Source organism: Ambystoma mexicanum, chromosome 13 (genome assembly GCF_040938575.1).
Source record: "Ambystoma mexicanum isolate Mex_15411 chromosome 13, UKY_AmexF1_1, whole genome shotgun sequence".
NCBI lineage: Eukaryota > Metazoa > Chordata > Amphibia > Caudata > Ambystomatidae > Ambystoma > Ambystoma mexicanum.
This window is the reverse complement of record NC_090938.1, coordinates 404571657-404592226: the sequence shown is the minus strand read 5'-3', so window position 1 is coordinate 404592226 and position 20570 is coordinate 404571657. Positions and strand designations below refer to the sequence as shown.

The following is a 20570-nucleotide window of genomic DNA, read 5'->3' as shown; positions in this document are numbered from 1 at the left end:
GAGGTAAGGTTGGTATCCCTACGATTAAAAAGATAAGACAAATATACACGAACTGGATGAAGGGTCACAGATTTCTATTATATCAGAAATACTCAGTAGCTATGCTAAATTCGATACGATAAGGGTAAGTAATGGTACAGCCTTTTGGTCCCTTATAAAATCAAACACTTTTCAAAATTCAAGTCAGGTGCAAATAAGAGCGGGAAGAGTACAGGAATTGTTCTTCACAAAGCTTTACTCAAACAAATCAAGAATGAATATGGCACTGATCAACAAGGAGTTGATATCTAGCAGGAGGGCAGCATGGGATATTTTGGACATCAAATTGTTCAACATGCAATGTGCATTTGAAAAGGCGAAAGTATCACCTGGATGGGGGGGTCCTCTGGGAGTGGAAGTGGGACACCAATGGGTGAGATGCGGTTCCCCCTTCCTTATAACAATTCTTCCCTATCCTACCTCGAAGAAAATTTAGAAGCTCTGCCTTCCACCCCCTTTTCAGAGCTGTTTACCTGACATGTCCCAACACAAGGGTCGTGCAGAGTTAGACAATTGATAATAATCACACACACCCGACAGCCCTTTCCCTTCCCCACAGGGATAAAAGGTGGAGCACGAGAGCACACGAGGAGCAAAGCAGACCGCACAACGAGGCAGACATACCGAGACGGCAGTTCAAGAGGTTTCAATAAAACCCTAAAACTAATCTTACAAAAATTGGTAAATGAGGACAGTAAAGGCTGGGACCAAATGATCCTGTGGGCATTATTTGCAGTAAGGAAAACCCCTCAGTCCTTTACAGGTTTCTCTGCCTTGAGCTGCTCTATGGTAGAGAACCTAAAGATGTCCTGGACATGCTCTGGGAAACCTGGCAAGAACGAGAAGAGGCACCTATTCCCATCTTGCAAACCGCCACCAGAATGGGAGAACATATGAAATGGGTTTGAGATCTAGTGTGTACTCCTATGGAGAAGGGCCAGAACCAACAGAAATCCACTTACGATAACAAAAGTGAGTTAAGATAATTTTCCATAGGACAGAAAGTACTGGTCCTCTTACCCACCTCAGAAAACAAACTTGTCTCCAAGTGGCACGGACCCTATGAGATAGTAGAATGAAGGGAACCTGTATTTATGAAGTAGCCCAACCGGGCAGAAGTCAGAAGGTCTACTTGTATCACGTAAATCTCTTGAAAGAGTGGAAAGAGAACCCGTCAGCCACCCATGCCAAAGTACTAGGCTGCATGGTTCCCGAAGAGATGGCTAACTTTGACTTAATTAATTCCGAGCTGTCTATCCAACAAGAAGAAGAAGATCTAAAAGATGTAATCACCTAATTTCCAGATGTATTGTCAGAAAAACCATGGGGAGTAAAAGGCACATACCGTTATATTAGAACACCTAAGGATAAAGTGGTTCATTTGAAACCAAATCGACTTCCAGAAGCTTGTAAACAGATAGTGATTGAGGAGGTGAACAAAATGTTGAAAGCCAATATTATCGAGCCTTCTTCAAGTCCATGGTCCTTTTCTATTGTTCTGGTCACCAAATCTGACAGTTCCTGGAGATTCTGCATAGACTTCCGACAAGTTAATGCCATCTCGAACTTCGATGACTATCCCATGCCACGCATCGATGACCTAATTGGTAAACTCGGAGCAGCCACGTTTCTATCTACCCTAGATCTAACCAAAGGGTACTGGCAAGTTCCCGGATACGCACCAGATAAGGAAAAGACTGTTTTCAATGCCTCTAGGACTGTTCCAATTCAAAGTCCTTCCTTTTGGTTTACACAACGCACCAGCTACTTTCCAACGCCTCATGGATAAAATCCTACAACCCTATTCCGATTTCTGTGGAGCTTATATTGACGATATTGCCATTTATAGTAAGACTTGGGAGGACCATCTCTTCCATCTTTATACCATCATGAAAGTTCTCAGAGGGGCTGGCCTAACTGCTAATCCAGCTAAATGCAGATTGGCCCAGTCAGCCGTGAAATACCTCGGCTTCTTTGTAGGGAATGGGAATGTACAGCCTCAACATGAGAGGATAAAAGCCGTCTTAGATACACCAACTCCCAAGACCAAAAGTGTTCTTAGAGATTTTCTCGAGTTGACAGGATATTACTGTAGGTTTATCCCCAACTTTTCGGAAAGAACAGCCCAACTAACAGATAAACGCAAGAATGCCGAACCCCAGAAACTTCATTGGAATGACGAGGTTGAGATATGTTACAACACATTAAAACAGACTGTGTGCCACAACCCAATTCTGAAGGTAGTTGACTTTTCTAAAGAGTTTGTATTAGAGACGGATGCCTTAATTACAGGGTTAGGAGCAGTCCTGTCCCAGATTTGCACATGGATTGGAACACTCCATATTGTTTACTAGTGGCTAGCTATTCACAAGTGAACAAAAAGTACTATGTGGTGGAACTAGAGGCCCTGGCCATCAAGTGGGCCATTATCCATCTTAGATACTACCTATTAGGACGAAGGTTCATCCTTATTACTGATCAATGACCCCTAGTTTGGATTAGCCAATGCAAAGACTCCAACCCTCGGGTCATGCGAGCAGGGAAATGCAGATTCCCTTTCCTGGTTCCCCTGTGAAACCAATGTGACTGCATCTCATGGAGGAAGGGTATGTGAGAAGCCTGAAGGTGTCTCCCTGACTAGTCCCCAGGGATCTGTCAGCCAGGTGGCCAGGACAAAGCCATCACTATTGGATCCAGTACCTGGGGGTAGGATACTTAGAAGCTCTAACCCCCCGCCCCTTTCTGACATGAATATTTTCGTACACCAGGAAAAAACGACTAACACTAGAGCAGTTTACCTGACATGTCCCAACACAAGGGTTAGGCAATTAATAATAATCACACACACCTGACGACCCTTTTCCTTTCCCACAGGGATAAAAGGTGGAGCACGAGAGTATACTACGAGCAAGGCAGACTGCACAACAAGGCAGATATACTGAGACGAATGACTGCACAAACCAAAAGGACGGCAAGGAGTGAAGAGACCTTGCACTTTTCCACTCAGACCCGCGAAGCCTCCGAAAAGGATACATAAGACTGCGAACAATAGCTAAAGTTTGTTGTAGCAGATGTCAACGGTACAAGGAGCCCTCCTATGCTGAGGATCAAGGCAGAGAGGGGAGCCGGCTACCGTGGTACCACCCTTGACTCCATCGACAAGAAAAGCCAAGCGTTTGTCACAGCTGGTGAGTTGGAGGGGGAACCGATAAAGAAACCGAACTGTGTTGAGCAAAGGTTGCAAATGGCAACATAAGGTCCATTAAAGAACTGTCGGAAGCGAAGGGGAAAGACAGCTGCAGAGTGGTCCGGCACTACGTGGGTGCTCACTCGAAAGCCTCTGGCTGGTCCCTTTCCCGTTATGTTTGATGAAACTACTATATGAGTGCCTCACAGAGAAGGTTGAAGTGGTCATACAAGGGTCGAGTAAAACCCCTTGTACAGTCGAAAGTCTTTGATGCGTGCAACAAAAGGAAGCAAAGGGAAGTAAAACCTGTAAGGTGAAAAGCAGAGAGAACTGTGAAATTGGCAATTGTGAACCTGACTGAGGGAAGCCTGCAGAACGGGGGGAAGCATAGTAACCCCACGAACATTGTGTTGACAAAGAGTGAACCCGATTGAGGGATCTCCGCAGTGGATTGTTTAAAAAGACATTAAGATTCATGTATGCAAAAGATGAAGTCTCTTCTTGAATAAAAACCGTGGTGTACCAGTAACGGAGGGAGGCTAATATTGAAGAGGGGTCTGAGCCCAGCTGAGGGAGAGCCAAAAAGTGAAGTGTAGTCGCCCAATGTAAAAGATTGACAAAATAACTTTTATTGTTTTGGTACAGCTGACCTAAGGCAAAAAACTTTTTGTAGAAAAGAGACTTAACCACCAAAGGTCCCAATATCTGAGAAAGGAACTGTAGCCTCGTGCGGAGGACACCCGAAAGTGTACTGTGCTCAGGCGGTCCCGCCTTGTCCCTTGCTAAAAACGTGGGGGAAGGGAGACCCCGGCTACCGCATCCTAACTTATCATTTGTGACCCTTCTTTCTTTTATTGTGAAACACCATCCCACACTATTTTTCTTATTTAACTGTAAGGATTTGGCGACAGGTTTTTTAGGATTCTAAATTAAGGTTGTGGGATCGTTATAAATGATGTGCGCTAGTTCCACTCTCATGTTATTCTCAAGTTCACAAAGGTGGCAGTGAATAATCTCTTCCCTCATACTTCCCACAGAGTTTGATATCAGTACATACAGACAAATTCAATGTCGGAAGTTATCTCGCGCTCAAACCTCAGAGTTCACTTTAATCAACTCAAATTCAATTTAGAGTAACTCCAGTGCTAGGTTAGGTAATGTCTCTTATAGTTTTTTTATGTAGTAGACAGCCGACACGTGTTTCGACCACAGGTCGTTTTCAAGGTTGTTAATTGGTTCACCCATCACAATTATTTCAGTACTCCATATATATGCACATCACATAATTATTCAAAAATATATGTTTCACCAATGTTAACAAAATATGAGATATTCATATATCAAACCAATTAAAAAAAAACCATACCATATTGTGTCAAACATCAGGTCAGGATGGACGGGTATGTTCAAGATGGTTGAAAAGTTGTTGAAAAAATGTAAAAAAACAAAAGTTAGCATCCAATCTCTCTATCCATATTCATACACACGGGACTCAAGCCCCACTATATACTTTAAAAAGTAATTTTAAATTGTTCCATCATGCACACCAATGTGACTGTGGCATGCAAAGCCATCCTATCAAATCCAATATATTAATGGTGACATCCATATCCAATAATTTCATTAACCATTCCAAATTGTGTGTCTGAAATTGTTTCCTCAAAAATTGCTTCTTATTGTAGAATATTGGTTGATATAATGTGCTCAGAAGTAATTAAAGGTGGCAATCTCTTGACATGCAGAACTAATCTAAAACAAGCTTACCCTCACACTTGCTTATTAGTCTCCCTCTCTTGAACTAGTTGCTTGACAGATATTCGTATGCACTTTAATAGCAGCCTGGTCTTAATCACCATCTAATATAGTATTCATCTATAAGAGAAACCAATTTGTGACCATACAATACTTTTAGTTTGCAAAGAAATTCACAGTCAGACGGGATCCAAATGTAAAACCAACCTGCAGCAGGTGTGCCAATATTTGTAGTCTATTGACTGTTGACAGATTCTATAGAGTGTGTCTTTAGCTCCAAAATCCGGCTTCAAATAGCCCAAACACCTATAGAAAGTGCAAAATAGTATAGGATTGGGCCAAATATTACCATACTTGTTATAATTACCAATTATCCTCATTATGGTTGGCTATTATAAGAAGTATCAGATGGGGGGGGGAATCCTTTATTCAAAGCGTATTGCTAGACCCTTAGTTTACATATCTAAACAATAACAACTATTTACCACAACAAGTTACCGCTATGTCAGGAAATTCAGGGTTCAGTTCCCCTCGCTATAGAGGTACCAATTAATGACAGGGAAATATATAATCAGTTCCCCTGATGTGGATAAGCAAACCATAGTATCAGATATAGTAACGGACTAGAAGTATATGATCCACAAAAATCGTCCTGCTAAAAGTTCCCCTGTTTTTACAACTGTATTCCAAAGTGTACAAATTTACCTGTTTAGTGTTTGAGGGATTGATCCCTTTAAATCAAAGTGTTGCAGGACAGTGCCTGCACCTTTTGCCTTTCATCCTGGAGCAGTGAATTCCCACCGCAAGAGCTGCGAAAGTAAACCGCGGCATATTTACGTGATGACGTCACGGGTAAACAAAACGTCCCACGCACGTCATTTTCAATGGCGTTCGGATCTCTCTTCAAATTAATAAGTACTTGCATATTTCAATCCAGTATATGATTGTAACCAATTAGGAGTAACTGAACACTTGTCTTTTAAAGATCATTGTAACATTCCACGTGGACTTGGCATCATTAATATCACCCTGCCTCATATTCTAAATGTGCCATATCCGTTGTGAGTACACATAATATGCCCAATATTCCTCATTCTTAATACTCATAAACAAACAACCTCGATTATCTCATTTCATATTCCAGCAATTGAGTCCATTTTGAATATACAGTTTCAAATAATCATTCCTGTTACTTTTCTTGATAGAGATTGCGATTAAGGTTCTTGGTACCTGTTTTGCTATTTCAGCAAGTGATGGTGCACTTTCCAAATTTCCAAATCTACTGATGGGATTGAAACCCTAAAATATCAATTGCAATTATAGGTGATGTCTCTGTTCCTATGGATTAGATCACTGTCCCCATTCTTATTGTACTATTGTGTTTTGGATAGAGATGGAATGGCTTCACAGCTCAACGGAACCCAAAAAAGAGGGGATATTTTAATATTCATATTTTAATTAATGTAAAAACGGCCCTAAATTATTCGATCACAAAAACACATGCATTTCATGCTCACAATAGAGACCAATCAAAGTATTTCTCAAGTAACAAATTAGTTTGCACGCAATTCGTCTCAGATTAAGCCTGAGGTTACCACCTCGTTGCCCCTTCCTAGCTTTCATTAGTCCAATAAACTGGCTATCCTCCTTACTACTCGGTTGATGTTTTTCTTGCCAATGTATGGCCAATGGGGATTTGGAATTGGGATTTCTCAAACTCGCAAGATGTTCCCTAATTCTGACTCTCAACTGTCTAATAGTGCTGCCTATGTAGAGTTTGCCACAAACACAAATAATTGCATATACCACTTAACATCTTTTACAATGAATAAACCCATTGATCTTGATAGTCGCTCCATTGGTATCAGTAAAAGATTGGCAGTTACCATGAGCATATTTACAGTAATTGCAATTGCCACATTTGAAAAAACCTTTACTCTTATTAAGCCATTTCTCTTTGGTTTGATCATCCTTAAGGTTAAAAAAAAGATGGGCTTAGTTTCTGTTTAATCGTTAAGGCCATGGTAAAAGTGAACTTAGGTTTCTCCGACAGAAAGGGTAGCAGATCTTTGTCTAATCTCAAAATATGCCAATGTTTTGACACCAAACGATAAAGAGTTGATATATCTTGTGAATATTGCATTATAATAGAAATCTGCTCTTGTTTTGGTTTCTTTTTGTTACAGTCAAGTAATAAGTTCAACTGGTTATATTTACTGTATTTGTTTGCCACTTTAATTACATTGTTCCGACTATATCCCCTATTGGTAAACCTTCCCATAAGTAAATCTCATTCTTTCAAATAGTCTGTATATTTGCTACAGTTCCTCCTGGCTCTGTAAAATTCACCTGTAGGAATATTATCTATTGTAGATCTCTGATGACTGCTCTGGGCATAAAGTACAGAATTGACCTCTGTTGGCTTCCGGTATGTTCTAGTTTGTATAGACCCATTCTCAACAAAAATGTGTAACAAAAGTATCAAATGATTCCTGGGTTCCTTTCCAAACAATAAGAACATCATCTATCCCATTTGAGAGTCTTAAATACTATTCACAGGCAAAGGGGGTATCCATAGGCGCTAAATTCGCCCCCTCTTTGGCAAATCTTTTCATGTCTCCATATGAGGAAACGCACATCTATACTCAAGAATTGTTTAAAACTAATCTTATTGCATGGAGGCGCTTCATAGATGATGTTCTAATTGTTTGGAAAGGAACCCAGGAATCATTTGATACTTTCGTTACACACACCAATACTAACAAGTTTGGCATAAAGTTTACCGGGAATGGGTCTATACAAACTTTGAACATACCGGATGCCAACACAGGTAAATTCTGTACTTTATGCCCAGAGTACTTGTAAGTAAATAAAAAGCAACACCACAAAGCACAAATGTACCTTTATCAGGGCGTTAGGACAAGGCTTCCAGCGATCTACTGGCTGGAAATTCCTAAAAAAGTTGCTAAGAATGTTATCACCTGTGGCTGGGGCAGCTGCTGGGCTACTTTTTATCTCTTCAAATGGGCAGCGACTGGGGAAGGGTTGAGCAGTGCTGTGTTATGGGGGCATGGCACAATGCACAGAGGCAACGTAAAGTTGTAGCCTGGGCACTGAGAAAGGGGGAAGAGCTGTGCACTGGCTCTGGAGAAGGCTGGTGGTGTGGAAGTGGCCAGCTGAAGAGGCCACAGGCTAGTAAGGTGGTACGCGGGAGAGAGGAAAGAAGTTAAGGGAACTGGGAAAGGACAGCAGGGAGCCACTACTAAGGGATGTTCTGGTTGATTCGACACAGCAGAGCAGGAAAGAAAATTCTGAACAAAAATGGGCAGATCATGCCTGGAATTTGCTCAGAATTCTCGTTCCAGATTGGTTGAGCAAATCAGAACTTTCAAGGAAGGGTACTAATATTGAATACATGTATATTTAGGCGGTTCTATAGATGATCATGGAAATTGATATTGTAAAGTAATGTATGGTTGTGATTCAAACAAATCTGTAGCCAGAGTATTGTCGAACACATTCACAAGTTCAAAGTGGCATGCTCTGTATACACAGCAACAGTCTTATCCTAATCTCAGCAAATAGGTTATGGGAGCAGCATGAGGGCTAATTCAGTGGAAAAGGGTGGTGGGATTAGGAGTGAGTGATTGATAGCTTGTATTGGGGGGGACAGCACATAGCCTATTGGCAGCTATTTCAAAATATGAAGGACATGCCTGTATGAAGTGTTCACATTTCTGAATGTTTCCCATACTGCGTAAAGTCACATTCCTCATTTACTGGGTGTTCTATATTTAAAAGGGAAAAATACAGCTAATGCCAGGCTCTCCAATCACCATCTAATGTCAATGTGTGATCCTGTGCTCGAGTGCTGCGACCACTGTAGGCCTATGGCTTGTCTAACTCTATGGCATATGATGATTCCTAGGAAGGAACCACCTCTACCAATTGCTTTTTTGTTAAAAAAAAAAAACAGAGGTACAAAAGTAGGAAGCTCCAGAATCGTACCATCTCAATCCAGTTCAGTTACTGAGTCTTATAGCAGAACAACATTGGACATCCACGTTAACTAGTGGGTGTGGGGGGAGGGGGGGTAAGATGATATCACTTGCAACCAAAACTGTTCACAAAAGGTGCCCCGAAAGATATTACAAGGTGCCACCAGCTCTTCCCAGGGACCATACATGACCAGAGACCCGAAAATATCCTAAGAGCACATAGTAGGGAGGATGACAGATGGACAGTGCAAACCTAACCATACATGTTATGTAGAGAGAAGACCAAGCAGCAAGAGAAAATTATGGGCAACACTACTCCGTTATCCCCCAGACCCTCATCCATTCTCCCCCAGACCCTCATCCATTATTGTCAGCAGGTGGTGTCCCAGCAGGTATGGATTTCAACAGTTTTTCTGCCTCCAATCCACCCCCGAGAGGTACTCCTTCCCATTCCAGGTCACCCAGAGCTTGGCCGGATGGAGCAGGCCCGCTTTGACCCGACGTTCCAAAAAAGCCCTCTTTGTGACATTCAGGGCCCTTCTTTATTTGTCAGTGGTTGGGGAAAGATCTGGGAAGAAATGGATCCTATGGTTTTGAAATTCCACCATTTTCTTGGACGCTGCCGCCTTCAGGATCCTGTCTCTGTCTCGGGAATCACTTAGCCGCACCAACAGTATGCGACCCACCTCGGATAGCAACTTTGCTTTAGGTCCCACTTGCCTAAGCCTATAGCACTAGTCGACATATATAGGGTCTTCTTCCACGTCGAATTCAAGCAGCTCGGCGACCCATGACAAGACAAAGCCTATTGGGTCGTCCCCTTTAGCACCCGTTGGGAGACCAATAATTTGCAGTTATGATGCACGAATTGCATTTTCAAGAAATTCAAGTCTGTTGTCCGTCACCGTAGTACGCTTCACCCACAGACTCCATTTCATGAATGATTTTCTGCACCAGGGATTACATTGGCATGCATTGTTTATCCAGCTCGCTGTTTTTTTCTGTTCAAGCATAGAAGTTCACCTTCTCAGTTAATTTGTCAAGTTTACCTTCCAGTCGTGGTATCGACTGTTCGATCTGGCCCAGCACTGCTAATAACGGGGTCCTGAGGTGTAGGCTTTGCAAGGTTGTGTTGCCCACTACAGGGAATGAAAAAGTTGTTTTCTTCTGCCAGGCCTTTTTTCTTTACCTTTCCCGATGCCATTATCCTATGCCTCTCCTATGCCTCTTGTCAAACTGCGGTTCCTTGGGCTAGCTTCTCAAGACAACCAAGCCCCCACTTGTCTTCCACTAATCCCCCTCCACTAACAGAGGCCAAGGAATGCCAAAGGTACCACTCTACACGTGTGAGAAATGCTCCGTTATACAGACAGTCACCTCCTTCTTACCCTGACTGTGTGCAGTGGCTCTTGGCTGGGCAGGAGGTGGAGATGCGAATGTCAAAAATCGAACTGGTAAGGTGCTGTGTGGCCACAAGCGGCTACATGTTGGATTGATGAGGATGATCAAGTAAAGCATTCCAGGAGTCCGTTTCATCACAGACTCACACCAAGTATGGGTGCAAAAACCAAAGAGGCCTCGGAGAATTCACTGCTGCAATCTGGGCATTCTCTGCTTCGGGAGGGCTCATCTAGTATGCCTCTCCGGCAATCATTCACGTTGGGATCTTTGTCACAGGGACGTGCTTCTTATGGAGATCCCGGCAGCTCAGCTGAACAGCCGTCGCACAGTCAACAGGGTATCACACTCCGCTCGCCGCAGCGCAAGCACCACAGCGAACTCGCCGCCATGAGGCACTGTTAATCCTCACCTGGACTCACCGTGTTACGAACAGCCTTCTCAGCAAGCGTAGCCAGAGGCGGATTTAACGGTCGTCACAAACAAATGACGACCGGGCCCCTGTGCCAGGCCCCACCCCTTCCACACAGCACAGGGCCCTTTCAGCTGTGACGTCACTCCAGTTCAGCTCCCTGGACGTGTTCAATCATTCTGGTCAAACTTCTGTTTAGACATATTTAAAGTGCGGTGCTTCGGTGCTTCCTTTTATAGAGGAATGCGTATTGTAGTTGCCGCTCAGCAGTTTTATAGACCATTGCCTGTCAGCAGGGTCCTGTTTCTCTGAGGCACTATTATAAATGCAGAGGACAGCAGTGAAGCAATCTGTTAGCGGGCTGATTTGCTCAACGTGTGCGTGTGTGTGTGTATGTAAAACGTGAAAGGCCCTTTGAAGCGCTTGGATCGGCCGCGAAGCGCTCTTCTGCTCAAAGCCCTTGCTTTAGAGGCGGCTCGGTTTATCCTGTATAATTCCCATTTTTTAGCTACGGTCCTACTGTAATGGGAACAGATGGAGCTCAGATTGCCCAAGCGCATCCCTTCCCTGAAAGACTTGGGCCCTTTAATGCATGCCCTCGACAAGTGTATTATTTATAAACCCCGTTAACTGCTCTAGTTAAGCAATTTATATGGACATGTTTACAATTAAACGTGCTTTTTTCCTTCGAATATAATTATCCGCATTTATGAAAATGAAATATTGCCCTAGACACGGTTTTTTCCTACTAAAAAAGCATGTTTTTTAAAATAATTCGTATCTCGGTCTTAAGCGCTTTAAAGGTGTAATATATTGGCGCTCACTTGCTCGTGTAATATTTTAACGCCATGTATATTACACAGTCCCCAAATACAAGGCGGCCTTTGGCCACAGACAGCATCGTCGTGCCCCTTTCAAATTACAGTTTGGAATACTTGTTTAAAATACTTCTAAATTAGCCACTTCAAATTACATTTTGTAGTAGTTATTCACAATGCTTTTAAAATAGCGATTTATTTTCTAAGGGCCGGATTTACAAAACATGTTTTCATTGGGACTTTCCAGTGTTAAAAAACGTGTGTAAATCAGGCCCTACGCGTTTCTCTTACAGGGAGCCTTTTTCACGGCCATACTGTATCCCCCATAGAACTGATGCATAATACTCTGACATTAGAACAATTTCTACCCGCTCACACCCGGAATACCGCCAGACCTAATCCCCACAAAGACACATCCAGAAAAAGCTGCAACAGGGCAGCAGAAAGAGCATGTTACTGGACTTACACCGAGCATTGCAGGTTTCCAGTTAGTCAGACCCCTAGGTAACTGTAATAAAGACAACTTCATACAAACATAGCTTTTGTCCCTAAAGTTTGCCATTCTTCACTTGTGACCACAATTAAATCCGCCCACCCAAAGCCCCGCCTCCATGCCCCGCCCACCTAGGGCCCTGTGTCAGGTGCTGCCCACGGGGCCCTTTGCCTTAAATCTGCCACTGAGCGTAGCCTCGCAATTCTTCAGTAATGTTGATTTTGCTGGTAGTGCCCGTCCCTCACATGTGGCCGCGGCGCTCAGTTTTCCATCCCCCGCTCGCTGCAGCAGGCCCGATCCCCCGCTGAATATTCATTCAGACCAGCATCGGTGTGTAATTAGGGTCAACATGTGGCAGGTGCTTTCGGGAGCCACTCGTTTGCAAATGAGTATCTTGCAGCACGATGCAGATGACGATTTTCACCCGAAAATGGCACCGGGCTCTGGGAGATCTAAGTAAGTGCCGCCATATTGGTTGCCGCGCAACAGCGCCCCCCTAACGGTTGCTTTTTAATTGTAAAATACAGAGGTTTCTTGGTTTTTGTGATGTCAAGGTTGAATAGGACATTCCAGTGTAACACTATTTGCCGGCTGGCATACAACACAACAAGGCCAAATGCATGGTCGCTTGCACTTTCCAAATGTCCAGTTAACAATACTACATTTAGTTGACGAAGGTATCCTGTTGATCCTGAACTAAACAAAACTAAACTATGCTGCACCACCTCCATATTTCTTACAGACATATTTTCAAGGGCTATGCAAGCAGGTTTGTGTAATCCTCCGTAGTCATTTGGGGGTGTCACCCAGTTTTCAGAGGGGAAAGTGTACCCACCATATCCCATTGAGTGGTAGACGGTGACCTTATACTCTGAGTCGGGGGGGGGGGGAGTACAGCAATGTAACCCCCAATATTTCCTAAAGTGTTTTGTGTAAGCCCCAATAGACAGCCTGGCAGTCGGACAGCTCAGTTGTGATTTATGTTTTTGCTAGTGTTTTCTGTTTTTAACCGGCAGTTCTTGGGTTCCAGTCTCCTAACCCTTCACCCTTCAAAGGTAGATACAATGAAGGCCACTGATAATGATGCAAGTTATTTGCTGCCCTACATATTTGCAAGAAACATACTAGCACTATGTAGGACATACCAGCATTCATTTTCTGGAAGAAATTAGTCTTGTTTTTCTCTAGTTGAAGACTAGCACATCCCCTTTGTTCCTAAAAGGAAAATTCTAGTTTAACCTCCAATATTCACAGATGGGTACAAAAAGTATTCCTGGGTTTTCTGGAAGACGTATGTAAAAATCATTATTTTCTGTGGTGAGTGCGTAACCACCTATATCTGAGGTTGGAAATGTAAATGTTCTCTGATAGGATAATGAAAGTGTAACACTACTACTGTCTCAAAGATGAGTCAAACTGTAACTTTGTTTTCCGTTGTGGATGGGTGCAACTTTTATTATTAGGAGTGGTGTTATGCTCTGTATTTCTAGTGGGGGAAAAGTATAGCACATAATGTTCTTTAGAAGAGAGGACCAGTGGATACTCGAATAATCACTAACGGACAAATAAAGCATTTAGATTGTTTAGTGTTAAAGTAAAAGCTCCACTATTGTTTGGATGATGGGGGTGTAATTGCTAGTATCATTTCTGATGGGACGAGGTACACACAAATATTCTGTGTCGCGGTGGGGTTGCAATCGCAATATTTTCTATGGGTTTCAAGTGTAGTGTCGAATAATCTCTGATGTAAGAAAGCAACCTCTAAAATAGTCCCAATGGGAGTGTGTAACCATCCATGTTTTCTGGGTACTCGGCCAATATTGTCTGATGGACAGACAATAAAGTCTCACATTGTCAATCCTACGTTTGCCTGATATATTTTATGCGTCCTGCATTCCTTTGGTTTCCCGTATGTTAGGTTTACATTTTCTTGACATTACGCCAGTCACATCTGACGTTCTGTAAATTAATTCTGCCCCCTCTTAATGTTAAGATGTTAGCCCTAAATTTGGCTAGGTTTACCAATTTTGGAGCTGGGGAGCCAAGCTTAATCTTCCATTAAACACTTGACTAAAAATACTGTGCGTTTGAAGACAAATTATTTTATTACCATTAAATTAGTAAACATATACAATTTCCTATATCAGTTGTATTCTCTTACCTGTTCCCTGTCTCTTCCCTGTTCTCTGTAATCAGGGCTCAACGGGAACACACATGTCATACTTTTCTGTGTAATGTGAAATACTATTTGATGTATAGGCACTTAATAAATACCCGTTAGACAAAGTTTGTATGCAGTACCCTCTGGGACCACTACACACAACTCTGACTACAGGTATAGGAAATCCGACCTTTGGTATAGGCTTTTACTACACAGTTTTGGTAGCGTGTTAAGCAGCCAGGCTTCTCTCAAGAGGGGTCAATGTGAGCTGTAGTGGAGTTAGACAGAGATTCACATTTACAGGTATTCAAATAAACTCTTACACTCAAGGTTTCTTGAATAAACAATTATTTGTTTATTTATCAGTCATTTAGAATAAGCCTTCTTCAGAAGGGAGCAATATAATAGTAACACACAAATGCACTTAAATACTGTACACTCTTAGTTTCTAAATCAGTAAAGACCCTTTTGGGATGGCCCACAGACACAGCCTACACCCACAGGTGACTTCAATAACTAGGGCGCTGGGGACATTAATATCCTACTGTTGGCATTTAGAATCCTCTTAGAAGTTGGCAAAAGGAAAAGGTTATTAGAACAACAAATCTTCCTAGGCAGGCAAATACTTTTGGATCCTCCAAGAAGTGTCATACAATTCAATAGGCTAAGCCAAATTCAATGGGCAAAAATCTTGTATAGGATGAAGCACTTATAGTAAGTAAATGGAAAAGTCTTTGCACAAGTTCTTGGGAGTCTTTGATGAAAAGACGATTCAAATGTAGGGCCACAAGCTGATTAGACTTGTGAGTTGTAGAAGTTGTAAAGACTCTACAGTAAGAGGTAAGTTCTCTCAGACTTTTTACAGTACCTTAGAAATTAAGAATAAGATGCAGCTGATGACTTCTGTTCCTCTGCAGCGCTGCAGATCTCGCTGTTCCTGAGCCTCAGTTGTGGGGACAGGAGGGAGGACATTGGGGGACTCCTGCAATGCACTGGGACGGTCAAAACTCTCAACCGGCAAACTTCACTTTCAGTGGCTGTTCAGTGTTTCAGCTTCTCGCGTCTACCGCAAATAGCAGCACCACGGTTCCTCGCTGTTGAGATAGACTTCCTTGCTTCTAGGGTCCCGCACTCTGTTGAGGGGGCTCAGGCTCGGTCAGTCCTGCTTCTTGGGAGTCCGGAAGATCTTCCAAAAGCTCTAGGCCAGTTTAAAAGTAACGCACACAATCTGGTGCTCCTCTCCCTGGCTATACGGTTTCCAGCAGCAACTCTGTGGAAATTCAACCAGCTCCGAGATGGGTGTCCAGGTGGCTTACTTAGGAGTTGATTGGTGCCACCAACTCAAGGGGAGAAATCATCCGTGCAGGGGCTTCTCTGTCGATGCAAACTTGGTGTTTTGGCACTGCAGCAGGGCTTCACCGGGAAAACCAACGGTCCAGGAGTTGCAGCAGGAGTCCTCTTCAAGTTCTTCTCCGGTTCCTTCGTCCAGTAGTCGACTCTGCCCTCCAAGCCAAAAAACTCACCTTTTATTCAGTTCTCTCCCATTCCTTCCAGCCTAGCTGTCAGTCACACAGCAGGGTAGCTGTCCTTGCCGGACAGTCAGCCGGCCAATCACCACAGAGTGCATTTGGCTCTCCTAGGAGACTAAGCACAGGGAGTTTCGGGCACCCCCTCACTTCCTGCCTACCCCAGACACTCTGGAGCCAGAGGCAGACTTCACTCGTGAATCCTGTCAAAGGCAAAATGAACAGACAGACCAAACCTGGTTTGGTGCACTGAGTAGATCTCAAGAAGGAACTTTCCACAAAGAAATGGCGAAAAAGGAAGAACGGGGGCCATATTGAAAAAAGATGGCTACTGTGGGTGCTTTACTGTAGCTGTGAATGCAGCCTGCGGTAAATACACACCATGATAGTTCAAAACGAAACCACTGCCACCAGCCATTCAGTGAGAAAAGGGGAAGCTAGACAAAGGGGATACTAGTTAACCCCTCCAGCACTCTATTGTAAGATAGTGGTCCTCATTACGACCCTGGCGCTCCCGTAATGAAGGGTGCCGGTACGGGACCAACACCCTTCATTACGGGAGCGCCTATTACGAGGGTCCCGCGAGGGGAAGAGGGAGATAATAACGGGCCATTTGTAATGTGCCCGTTATTACCTCCATCCCCATTCCCATTGAGCTCTATGGTTGCTGAAATGGGGTTGGGTTCCTGCAAGGAGGAATTACCGGGTCCTCCAATATGGGAATGACCCGGTAATTCCTCATTGCAGGAACCTGGTATTGGAGCCCGGTATGGAGGCAGCCATAGCGCTAACAGCACCATGGCTATCTCCATACTCGTAATGAGGCCCGGTGTGTACTGGGTCTAGAAAGTTACAATGGTAAGTAAAGTCAATTTCACTTTACTTCTCTAGGAAACAGTAGTTTATCCCAGAGAAGGTAGTCAAACCTCTGGGAAATCTGGAAGACTTCCCTGTGTCACTGCACTAAAGGTGCTGTGTGACACAATGTAAAGGATGATGCCTATGGAGTTTGTCAGACTTCACAACCCAAAAGAAACACGGTGTCAAAATCACAGTAAAAGTGGGGAAAAAGGGGCACACGCTCTCCATGTTAAAAAAAAATCAAGTCCTCAAAATCCTGCAAAGTTGCTGGGGGTCTCTCAGGTGGAGGGAATTAGCACATTTCTGAGAATTCTCCCTAACAATACCCAATACAAATAATCAGCACCTCATGTTCAAGATGCTCTTACTGCCTTAAATTTGTTCCGATATGCGCATTATTGCTACTTGAATTGAAGTCTGCTCTATAAGAAAATGGGGGAAAAAATGTTTCTATTATGCTGGTTCTACAGGTTCTTAATATATTATTCTGTCAGTCCAACCTTCCCCTGCTCTCAATGTCAGTAGTACGCCCTGTTTATATTCTGCAATGACAGTTCTATGTCCCCTGACAAGGGTCCAAGCTCATACTGTATTTTTGTCTTCCTTAGACTGTCCACACTGTAAGTATTCATACGCCCTTGCTCGAGGTGGTTGCATGCATTTCATCTGTTCCCAGTGCCGCCACCAGTTTTGCAGCGGCTGCTACAACACTTTCTTCCACAACAACAATGTAAGAACCATTGTTCATCTGTCTCTGCTTTGTTGGGTCATCTTTTGTGTGCTTGTGATCTGCATTGTTCAAATAAACGGAATTCTTACAGATGTGCAAATTTAGTTTAGGGAAAGTTAGATACGTGTACTAAACATTTTCCAATATGTTGACCTTTGTCATTTTGAACACCTCTAGAAAGGTCCTCTGTGGTCTGTCATGATATCTGGCAGAATTCTTATGTTTGGGTGGGAATGGTTGAGGAAGGCGATTTAAACTTTACCTCTTTCTGGCCTAAGCGTGCCTTTTAGCTATGATTTGTGTCTCATCTCTCAGAAATGCACAGAGCCCTCCTGTCTGGTAAAGATGACTCTACATGCCCATCATCCTCGGGACTGTCTGTTCTATCTGCGTGACTGGGACGTGGACCGCTTGCAGAAACTATTAAAGGTGAGCAGTCTTGGAAGAGCACAGTTGTGTGGGTGGGGGGAGGAGAGTGCAGTATTGGCTGGCAGGTTTGCTAGGTATGAAGAGCAGTCTGGGTTGAGCTGAACAGGAGAGCAAGATAACATTGTGAGGGCACAGAGGTAGGCTTGTTTAAACTGGGAGGGAAGGGAATGCTGGGAGTGGTATTTGGATGGGGGTGAATTAAATAATTGAGTGTGGGGCAGAGTCAGAGTGTGGGCTGGTCAGGTGGGTCTAAGGGCATGGTTTAGAAGTATTAGATCAGGATGTACTTTAAGGAGAGGCCAAGATGGATCAGACTGTTGTTGCATAGAAATATGGAGATAGCAACCATAGGACAGAGGGTGGTCTTGCAAGATTAGGAAGCGGGCTCACTAGAGAAAAAAAGGCACCAATATTTAACAGACTTTGACCTTGTATGGCTGCGGTTGCTTTAAAAGGTAAAGTTGCTGCGCCCTGCTTCAGAGGTCTAAGCTTTCACTATGACAGATCATGAATATTTCAAATTGGCTACTATGTCTCCTCCTGCTACCATCCCTGCCCATTCACGGGCCCCTCTACCAATTCTGCTGGGTGTACCTCAAGCCTGTACCCCACCCCAAAAGACCTTCAAATGTGGCCACCTGCTCCACGTCGCTACTCAACTCTCAATCTATCAAACGCTCCTCCGACATCTACCACGTCCTCAAAGAACTTGACCTGGATGTCCTTGCTCTCACCGAGGCATAGTTCACAGCCAGCTCTGTTACAAGTTTTGACACTCTCCTCCCTGATGGCTACAAGATCCTCTCATAACCCATAACCAACTGACCCAGGGGTGGAGTAGCTCTGATCTTTCGGCAGTGGGTCCCTGGTTCTGTCATTTTTACACAGGCCTACTCCACCTTTGAATGCCTGATCTGCAGGCTCTCTAGCGGTCCTGTCCACTCTCTGACTGTGGCCACCATCTACAGGACACATGGCCAGGTTGCCCTCTTCCTTTGAGTGGGCTGAAATCCCCCCTTCTCTCCTTGCCTCTACCCCTCAACTTCTCCTCAGAGACCTCAACATCCACCTGGATGCTTCTAATCCCTCCTCTGGGCTCTTCTGCAACACTCTCTCTTTCCGTTCTACCCTCTTGTCCGACATACTCTGCCGGACACATCTTGCGTGTTCTCATCGCCTCGGACATCCCCCTCTCGAACCTGCTTACCACTTCTCTTTCCTGGACTGACCACTTTCTGCTCTCTTCTCACCTGAAACCCTGTCCCTCCGGCTTGGCCCAACCCAGCACTGCCACCTACCTTCTCCAGCAAGGGGTCTGGCATGGATTCACATGCTCATGAATATTCCCTTCGTCAGGCTGGGAATCCTTGGTAAAGAAAAAAATCAGTATCAGTTTCATTTCTGATCTGTCTTTCTTAGTAGTAACCAATCACTGGTCTCGGGGTCATACTGCCCCCAACCAATGACTGCCCTCTCCCTAAGCCCTGCCCCTGGCAGCCATCCTCAGATTTTTACCGCACGTTCAAGTGTTGGGAGTCCTCGTGTTATAGCTCTCTAGCTTTTACTGCGTTTTCCACTTTTTCATAGAGATTTATCTCATTTTTCGGTTTAGTCTAGCCTCAAGCTCCACCGTTTCTACTTCCGATCAACAGGGACCCGTTTCAGATTTATCTACGCCCCTCAAGGGTGAAGTTTTCATTGAGTTCTCCAGCATGGGGTCTGGCATGGATTCACATGCTCATGAATATTCCCCGTCGTCAGGCTAGGAATCCTCGGTAAAGAAAAAACCAGTATCAGTTTCGTTTCTGATCTGTCTTTCGTAGTAATAACCAATCACTGGTCTCTGCGTCATACTGACCACAGCCAATGACTGCCCTCTACCTAAGCACCGCCTGTGGCAGCCATCTTCAGATTTTTACCGCACGTTCATGTGTTGGGATCCTCGTGCTATTGCTCTCGAGCGTTAGTGCTATTTTTTCATGTTTTTTCTCAAAAACTTCGTTTTTTCGGTCAAAAGAGCCTCAAGCTCCACCGACTCTCCATCCGAAGTCGGATTCGTCTCCGCCCCTCAAGAGTGAAGATTTCGTCGAGCTACGCTTTTGGAGGACTCCAGAAGCTTCTCAGGCCCGGACATGGCCCAGGAGAAGGGAAGCTCGACGCCCGGAAAGCTGTTCAGGATCTGCCCTGGATCCCAGCTGCAGAACGTCTTTAAGGAGGACGAACATTCCTTTTGTCTCTACTGCTTACAGAGGACAAGACGCACGTGGAGAAGGACTGTGCGTTTTGCGGCAATATGTCGGAGCGGACCATGAAGGACCGCCATCAACGTCTCGCCAACTGGCTGGAAGGGAAGAGCCCGTCAGGCGAGAAGAAGAGGAAGAAATCAGAGCGGTCTTCTAAGACCTTTGAGGACGCCCCGGCGACGGGGGTCCAACACAAGGCCAAGCACCGCGAGTCCGCTGGCATCGGGAGCGCCGAACGGTCGGGCTCTACGGGCGCCAGGCAGGACGCACCCTCCCCAGCACCTTCAGCCACGAGCCAACGCTCTGGGTCGGGTAAGAGGAAGGGCGAGCACCCGGCGAAGCTCCTGGAGAGGCCCCGGTCGAGCTCGAAGGCCCCATCTGAGGGGGAGCGAGGCAGTGTCCCCCCCCCTCAAGGATAAGGCGGTGAGCGCACCTAAGGTGGTGAAGGCCTTAATCCATCCGGCCAAGCCCTCTATCGATAATGTCGCGGCGGCCCTGGCTCAGCCTGTGGAGGCTGCACCAG

General features: G+C 44.5%; 1 protein-coding gene across 6 annotated transcripts in view; it reads left to right on the top strand.

Moving 5' to 3' along the window:
* Nucleotides 1–20570, top strand: part of RNF31 (ring finger protein 31) — a 915252-nt gene that overhangs the window by 659531 nt on the left and 235151 nt on the right. For all 6 annotated transcript variants that reach the window (XM_069633995.1, XM_069633999.1, XM_069633998.1 and 3 more), the window contains exons 17-18: nucleotides 17254–17375; nucleotides 17691–17804. In XM_069633995.1, the coding sequence (XP_069490096.1) occupies nucleotides 17254–17375; nucleotides 17691–17804 (236 nt within the window). The remainder of the gene's footprint in view (nucleotides 1–17253; nucleotides 17376–17690; nucleotides 17805–20570) is intronic.